At 48.6% G+C, this 8,167-nt stretch overlaps 2 protein-coding genes across 8 annotated transcripts in view; one reads left to right on the plus strand and one right to left on the minus strand.

Annotated features, from left to right (window-relative positions):
- EARS2 (glutamyl-tRNA synthetase 2, mitochondrial) overlaps positions 1–591 on the minus strand; it is a 34,832-nt gene extending 34,241 nt beyond the window's left edge. For 3 of the 4 annotated variants that reach the window (XR_001888202.1, XM_017887141.1, XM_017887140.1), the window contains exon 1: positions 359–588. Coding sequence is in view for 3 of the 4 variants with exons in the window: in XM_017887141.1 (XP_017742630.1) it covers positions 359–497 (139 nt within the window). In the remaining variant the exon portion in view is untranslated. Of the gene's footprint in view, positions 1–358 lie in introns of all 4 variants that reach the window. The other variant, XM_017887139.1, reaches the window with a different exon arrangement.
- UBFD1 (ubiquitin family domain containing 1) overlaps positions 516–8,167 on the plus strand; it is a 17,361-nt gene continuing 9,709 nt past the window's right edge. For 2 of the 4 annotated variants that reach the window (XM_017887142.1, XM_017887143.1), the window contains exons 1-5: positions 516–921; positions 1,104–1,433; positions 2,609–2,817; positions 5,327–5,392; positions 5,744–5,849. In XM_017887142.1, the coding sequence (XP_017742631.1) occupies positions 897–921; positions 1,104–1,433; positions 2,609–2,817; positions 5,327–5,392; positions 5,744–5,849 (736 nt within the window). In that variant the 5' untranslated portion in view covers positions 516–896. Of the gene's footprint in view, positions 922–1,103; positions 1,434–2,608; positions 2,818–5,326; positions 5,393–5,743; positions 5,850–7,158; positions 7,230–8,167 lie in introns of all 4 variants that reach the window. The other 2 variants (XR_001888203.1, XR_001888204.1) reach the window with 2 other exon arrangements.

An 8,167-nucleotide genomic window follows, 5' to 3' on the forward strand; every position in this document is an offset into this window, starting at 1 on the left:
CCTACTAGAGTGCAGACCCCTACCCCTAGAGAGCAGGGCCCCTACCTTTCTCAATGATCACTGTATCCCAGTGTCTACAACACCTGGCACACAGTTTGTCATCCAATACACGTGTACGAAATGCATGAAAGACGGAAAGAGATGGGATGGCACAAAAAAACACAAAGAAATTCCTGGCAATTTGAAATATTTCTGTTCCTGCACCTTAGTTTCCGCCTCTGTAGAATGGGCCAGCGCTGCCTTAACCCTCCTCCGCCCGCCCCCTTGACACCACCGGAAAGGATTCTTTCGGGAACATTCGGGGGGCGGAGACGAGACAGGGGGCCTCGGCCTGCAGTGTCACGTCCGCCAAGGTTACCTGTGGGGCTGGGAGCGAACCGCACTCGCACCGCAACCCCGGGACCAGTGCCCAGGCTGGCCTCGCGCCGTCCTACCGGGCGGCCAGAGGCCGCCGAGGGCCTCCCGCGCTGCAGCAGTATCCTCAGGAGCGCCGCCATGTGGGATGGAATCGCACACGTGGGCTTCTCCTGCGTCACTTCCGGGGACTGCTTCCAGCCAATCGACCTCCGCCACAGCAAGCGCAGCTCTGCCCCTTAAAGTCACAGGTCTTCCAGCGCGAAAGTCCACGCCCCCCTGGACGGCTGCGGCCGCACTCGCCACCAGGGGGCAGAGCCCAGAGAAAGGGCTATTTCCCGGACCCGCCCCCTTCGGCTTGGGAAAGCTAAAGCGTGGCAGGGGCCGGACCGGGGAAGCGGAGGAGGCGGGTCTCCATAGAAACCTCCACCTGTTTCCGGCCGGGCTGTGAGAGATTAGGGGCTGCTGCGGGGGCCAATCTCAGCCAGCTTGCCTCTTCCCAGCGGCCTCTGCGGGAGCGGTGGGTGTTGTACACAATCATCATGGCGGCGGCCGGGGCCCCGGATGGTGAGTGCGGCGGGGGTGGCGGGCGCCGGGCCCGGGCCGAGGTTGCGGGCCCTCCTCTGGGGGATGCGGCCCGGCCCGGGAGGGAGAAGCGTGGCTCGGGAACGGAGGTCCGGCGGCGCCCGGACAGCATCCGTTCCCAAGCCCAGCCCGTGGCAAGCGCCCACCCCCTAACCCCCTTGCAGGCATGGAGGAACCTGGCATGGACACGGAGGCCGAGACCGTGGCGACTGAGGCGCCCTCGCGGCCCCTCAACTGCGTGGAGGCTGAAGCCGCGGCGGGGGCGGCGGCCGAGGACTCCGGCGCCGCACGAGGTAGCCTGCAGCCGGCCCCGGCCCAGCCCCCTGGGGACCCCGCAGCCCAGGCCTCGGTCAGCAACGGCGAAGACGCGGGCGGCAGCGCGGGCAGGGAGCTGGTGGACTTGAAGATCATCTGGAACAAGACCAAGCATGACGTGAAGTTCCCCCTGGACAGCACAGGCTCCGAGCTGAAACAGAAGATCCACTCGATTACAGGTAATTCCTGCGGCGCTGACAGCCAGTGTTCCCCACCCCGCCTCCTGATGGCCCTTGCACCGTGCTAGGCACCTGGTGGCTTTCCTTGCATGAGGCACCCCCATCCTCACAGCAGTCTTCCAAAGAACATTCGGATGCCCATTATTCAGCGGGGGAAGGAGAACTGGGATTCAAGCCGAAGTCTGACGTTTAGACCCCACTTTCTCATTAATGTTGCCCTAACATCACTAATTTAAAAATCACCTAAGGCACTTGTTTTACAGCTTCCGGGCCCTTTCCCAGGAGATTCTGATTCAGTGGGTCTGGTGTGTAGCCAGGAATTTATTTTTAGCGAATATCTTAGGTAATTCTTCTAAGTGAAGTTGAGGAAACACCGCTGTTGACTTTGATGCTGGTTCTTCACAGTTGATTCTGTTTCTTAATTTTACCTTGTTTATAGTGCTTTACCATCTGAAATTTCTTTTTCTTTTCCTTTTTTTTTTTGTTTTGTTTTGTTTTTTTTTTTGAGACGGAGTCTCGCTCTGTTGCCCAAGGTGGAGTGCACTGGCGCGATCTGGGCTCACTGCAACCTCCGCCTCCCAGGTTCAAGCGATTCTCCTGCCTCGGCCTCCCGAGTGGCTGGGATTACAGGCGCCCGCCACCCCACCCCGCGGGGCTAGTTTATTTTATTTGCCCGCCTCGGCCTCCCAAAGTGCTGGGATTACAGGCATGAGCCACCACTCCTGACCTTGAACTTTTTCTTTTTTTTAAAGCTTTCTGCATGTAGCCTTGTAAACTCCATTAAGAACAGGAGTTTTGTCCCTGTCGGCTTTTGTAAGTCTGATGCTTGTGGATTCTCACTTAATATTTGAATGATTTAGATGACTGAGGAACAACTTGGAAAGAATGAGAGCTAATATTTGTTGAACAATTATTGAATGCTAGGCACCGTACTAAATGCCCCACATTGGTCTCATCTCTTAATCCTTGAAACAATTCTGTATAGAAGGACCTACTCTCATAAGTCTTCCACAGTTGTAGAAACTGAGGTTCAGAAGTTGTAAATCTCCCAAGAAAGCTAATAGGTGGTGGAGTCAGTATACGCTTTTTGGTCTGTTAACCAAAGAGTTGTGTAGTATCCATACATTTTTCTTTCCTTCCTTCCTTTCACTGTCCACCTTCTACCTTTTCCCAAGGTCTCCCGCCTGCCATGCAGAAAGTCATGTATAAGGGACTCGTCCCCGAGGATAAAACATTGAGAGAAATAAAAGTGACCAGTGGGGCCAAGATCATGGTGGTTGGCTCTACCATCAATGATGTTTTAGCAGTAAACACACCCAAAGATGCTGCGCAGCAGGATGCAAAGGCCGAAGAGAACAAGAAGGAGCCTCTCTGCAGGCAGAAAGTGAGTCCATCTTGTGCTTCTTGGTCCTGAGAAATTTGAGGCTTTGTCCTCTCGAGCCTTGGCTGGTTGTATTCTCCCTAGAATAAGCTCCTTTTTGGACAGGGCCCATGATGGAAATTTATGGCAGCAGTTGGGTGCCGCAGAGTGGAGGTGACAACTACCTGAGATTTGCAACTTTGTCTCATCTGGCGGGTCAGTGTGTCTCAAGTCTACCTACTTTAGGATAAGACCTTGGTAAAGGGAGGCTTCAGACCATGTGTTGGAAGGAGTCAGACGTGGGTTTCTCTCTCCTATTTAGTGCCAGAGAAAAATACCAGTACTAGAAGTAAGCCCTCATTTTGCACAAGTGCTTACATTTGGCTTTTTGGTTTGTGGCTTTTCCCAAGTCAACAAGCCTGGTTAGGCATGGAAATCAACAACTCTCGGAGGTTCCTCTAAAATTGACCGTTTCAGGAAGCTGAATGAAGCTGAGTAGGAAGACAACTACACTGATGGATTTATTTATTTATTTTTTGTCCTGATGTGTGAAATAGGAGATTGATTTCTTTACATTCTTTGTTCTTTTGGCTGCAAGAGAGCCTGCCTTGTCTCGTGCTCATCATAGCCATTAACATTCTTTTATGAATAAGGACAAGTGAGATGATTTTACTATAGAAGGAACAGGTTGTAAGAATCATCGCTTGTTATCTTTTTACCTGGCAAATTCTACTGATCGCTGTGTAGCCTCCTGATCATTCTTCCTAGCGTTCCAAGGAAAACAGGTCTTCTCAACTGTGTCCGCAGTAGAGTAGATCGACTTGAATCAACGTTGTTTAGTGACTATAGACACTAAGATGTATGAGCAACAGTAAGAGAAGGACACAGTTTGTGTTACAGATCCATAATCACTCGTGTGCTTCCAAAACCCCAAAGAACTCTAAAAGGAAAAGTGTTTTATAAATTTAACAGGACCAGAATTAGTGTGAATTTTCCTCTTTGGTGACAAGGTGCTGCCCCAGACTCCACAGAGAAGATTGTTATGTATTTTAAAGCAATATTATCTTTATAAGACTTTGAAAACCCTTAAAATTCAAAATGCTAGGGTTTCGGATAAGGGGTTATAAACCTATATTGTCTAATTATCTAAAAGATGTTGATCTGGAGACTTCACCCCCACATATGGGGTCGCACTGTCTTGAAACCGATTGAGTTTCTTCTCGTATTCCTGTTTGCCTCTGCCACATGTATGAAATAGTGAAATGTGAGCGTCAGATAGGAGTGGTCCCACTGGTCACACCCTTGGAGCATAACATGCCTCTTAAATACAGGTTTTTAGTTACTAATGGTAGCTTAACAGGCCTAGAACTGTTCTCCACAGTACAGGAAGTCTTGTTCAAAAGGTACTTGAAATGTGTGACTGGAATTGCACTTCCAGCCCATGCTGCTGTGTTTCATTGATGCCAATTATGATGCATCACATGACCTAATGAGAGGGATATAGTCCCTTGCCTTTTTATCAGCTTATTAAGGGGTCTGGGGCTGATGTCTGGAGTGACTTTTTACTAACAGTCTGGCAGTGCTGAGTTTATTCCTCCCAGAGGGATTCCACCATGCCAGTGAGGATTTGGGCTGGCTTGTGGCTGCCTGGTACTTACATTTGATTAAATTGTTACCTTCTATCCATTCATTGTCCCATAGTTCCAGCTTTTCCAAGCAGTGACTGTGCCTGTAAGGCCACAGATGGAGAAGAAATAAGACTCAGGTGGGCCAGGCAGGAGAGCTGTTTAAGAGGCCCTGAACTTAGAATCCTTAACGAGCTGCCTCAGGGTTCTTGGGGCAGGCTGGTAGGGGTGGAGTTTAGAGGCTTCTTAATGTCAGGTTATAGAGTAATCAGTATTTCTTTCCAAAAGGTGGCTCTTCCAGGTTCCTGTTTAGCTGGAGTTAAGGGTAGGGCAGTAGGGAAAACTTCGGCGATGGGCTGGGTCTCCATTTGTTGAAGAACTGCTCCTTATAGGCAGTTAGACAGATTACCAACATCTTATAGGGTTCTCTGGGAATTCAAGTTGAAAAAGGTGGGTGCCATTTTTTTGTCTGCTAGGAGAGCAACACCCTTTGTTGCCCTCTTTAGCTTGACAATTTAATCATTTAAGTGGTTGGTTTTTTTTGAGGGGAGAAGGGCAATCTGGAAATCCTGTTTGTGCTAGAACTTTGATAGGTAATATGGTAACTAGCTACATGTGGCTGGTTAAAATGAAATTAACAATTCAGTTCCTCAGTCATAGTAACCGCATTTCACGTGCGTAGTAGTCACAGCAGTAGGTAGTGGCTAGCACAGGTACAAACATCTTCATCCTCCCAGAAAGTTCTGCTGAACAATACTGTGCTATAGTTTCAAAGGATCCATAGTCTGTTGTCATTAAAAGCTTTTGAGCCAAAACACTGAGGCTTGCTTCATCCTGTCTTTCAGAGGAATCGTAACACGACTAAATGTAGTCAGCTTTTTCATTTCATTCTCTCTTCTAACTTATAGCAACACAGGAAAGTATTGGATAAAGGAAAACCCGAAGATGTGATGCCATCTGTTAAGGGTGCCCAGGTAAGGCGGATTTCTTTGTGAGCATTCTGAAAATGAGCCAGCCCCACCGTCTGACTTGAGTTCCTCCAATCCTGTCCCTTCTCTTTTTTCCCTTTTTTTTTTTTTTGAGACAGAGTCTTACTCTGTCACCCAGGCTGGGGTGCACCACCACATGTGGCTAATTTTTGTATTTTTAGTAGAGATGGGGTTTTACCATGTTGCCCAGGTTAGTATTGAACTCCTGACCTCAGGTGGTCCACCCGCCTTGGCCTCCTAATGTGCTGGGATTACAGGTGTGAGCCACTGCGCCTGGCCCCCTTCTCTTTTTTTCAGACCGTCCCACCATGTCTTACCATGCTCTTATGCCTCCAGGAACGCCTGCCAACGGTACCACTGTCCGGCATGTACAATAAGTCCGGAGGAAAAGTGAGACTCACCTTTAAACTAGAACAAGACCAGCTGTGGATTGGCACTAAAGGTATGTTCTCCTTGCCTCCTTGCTGGCCCACTGCCTGCCTCTGACACCCAGCAGCACTCACATTGTAGAGTACGATTCCGCCCCTCCTTCTGAAACCTCTCTCTCTCCACTGTGCTTTGCGTGCTTCTGGCTTTTAAATTTGCTTTTAGACGCTTGCCTTTTGTTTGGACCCTTTTGCCTCATTGTTTTGATTCTGATCTCAGGGCCGATCCACCAAACATTGGCTCTTCAGTTGCACACAGATTCAGAGGCCCCAAACACAAGGCTCAAAGGCCAAATCTGGTCCACAGAAAAAGGTTTTGTGGGATGACACGCAATCTGTAAAAATTGGGAGATTTCACTTAATCTGAATTTTTTTTTGTTTTTGGCTTCTCTTGAAAAATCAAATGATCTGGTCCTTTGGGGCCTGCATTCTCACATGGCATCGATCCACTAGAGCCGAGTGGTGGTTTCCAGTGGGCCATGCTACAGTCCTCACGGTCCCATTTATCTTAGAAGTAGCCAGCTTTGTTCATTTATCACCTGCCTGGCCCCTGTAGGTCAGAGTTTGACCCTATAGTAGGTGAAGTTTTCCTAACCGCTGCCTAGGAATCTGCCTCTCCCTCCCCGCCTGGTTGTCCTCTGCCTGCCCCACCCTCGCCTGTGCACGGTGTCTGGATCAGCCTTGCTGTTTGCTGGGAAGTGTCTCTGACTGTCCTCCCTCTTCCTTCCCCCAGATGTTTACAAAGTCTTGTCAGTTACACTGCAGAACTGTCTGTCCCTTTCTTTGCCACACTGTTGTGCCAGTTAAAGTTCCCAAGCATCTTTAAACTTGGTCTGTTCAAAGCAAGTTACCCTGTTTCACTGCCCCATCTGTGTTTTCTTCTGTCCTGTCCATCTTACCTACTGCTTTTTATCCTGGGTACCTGTGCTGAAGGACCTTTGGCTCTTTAAGGACACATTCAGATGCGTAACCATAGCGTTCAGTGTTCTCAGCACTGGGCCTTAGTTTAAATTTTGGTTCCAGCTTCAGGCCCGTTTGCCCTGTGGTCCCCTGTGTATTTCAGCCGCATCTCTCTGTGAAACTCCCATGTGCTTTGCACAGCTCCTTGTCTTTGCTCATGCTGTGCCCTTACCTGGAATGCCTTCTTCTCATTCCTTGTTATTAATAAAATCTTCCAAGGCCCTACTTAAATGTTCTCTCCGAATGAAGCCTTCCTTGATTCACCCCCCACCCTCCAAATGACTTGCTGCCGCTTCTGTTCATAGAGCGCTTCGTTTATATCCCCAGAGCACTCATTACTCTCTGACTTGTCTGTCCCCCTGTTAGATTCCTGGAGGGAACCGAACATGCCTAAATCACCTGTTTCTGGCCAGCACTGTAGGTATTCAGTGTTCGAGGTAAATGCTAAAGAGAAGTATAGGGGGTCCCATCATCTGACGTTGACTGGTTTCAGGGACAGACCATTTAGTGAGACTCCACTTAACATGGAACCAAGTTTTATGGAGAATAATCGGGGCAGGGGTGGTGGGGAGAGAAAGTTTTAATCATCTAAAACACAAAATCAGTGTTCCATCCTATACTGATTGTTAAAATGAACAAAATTGAAATGCCAAAAATGCTTGAGTTTTCTGTCAATTTTATGATAACTCACTGTTTTCTTCATTTCACATTCAACTCTAACTGCATGGTCAAAGCAAGTTTTGCAGAATATCTGAGGGTTCCCGCCAGTTTTTGCAAGGGCCTTTGAACCCTCTGCTACATCATTCTCTTCTGCAGAGCTGTCCATCTTCCCCTTGTCAGTAGTTAGGTGCCCAGCCTCTGTCGACTTTGCAGGTGATTTTGCTTAGTTCTGTCCCATCGCATTCACTTGCCGAAGTGCTAGACTTCCTGTCTCTTGCCGGACCTCTACTTTTGCTTGTGGGCAGCCTCATTGAAGGCAGTTGCTAAGGCTGATCTGGAAAGACCCTGCCATGAGGATAGGTGCAGGCAGAGAAGTCTGGATAGGAACTAAGTCTGTAAGGCTCGTTGGTTCCTCGGGGAATATTTCTGTGTCAGGAAGTTTGTATAGGGAACACGTCGTAACTGTAGGAACTGATAGAACAAGAACTTCCTGACCCTGTATTGGAGGTTTTCTTTTTGCTAATAGGAGCAGCTGCCTTCCTGCTTTGGCCTAAAGGCAGAACGCTAGAAGAAGCTCAATATGTTGGGGCTTCTGAGCCCTTGAAAGCCTCCTTACTCACCAGCCTTGTCAATGAGTGTGGCCTTGAACTACTCATGTTTTCTAGGGTTGAACAAGGCTAAGATTTTCTTTTTTTTTTTTTTTTTTTTTTTTTTT

The sequence above is a fragment of the Rhinopithecus bieti genome, unplaced genomic scaffold, assembly GCF_001698545.2.
Source record: "Rhinopithecus bieti isolate Rb0 unplaced genomic scaffold, ASM169854v2 scaffold_13348, whole genome shotgun sequence".
Lineage (NCBI taxonomy): Eukaryota > Metazoa > Chordata > Mammalia > Primates > Cercopithecidae > Rhinopithecus > Rhinopithecus bieti.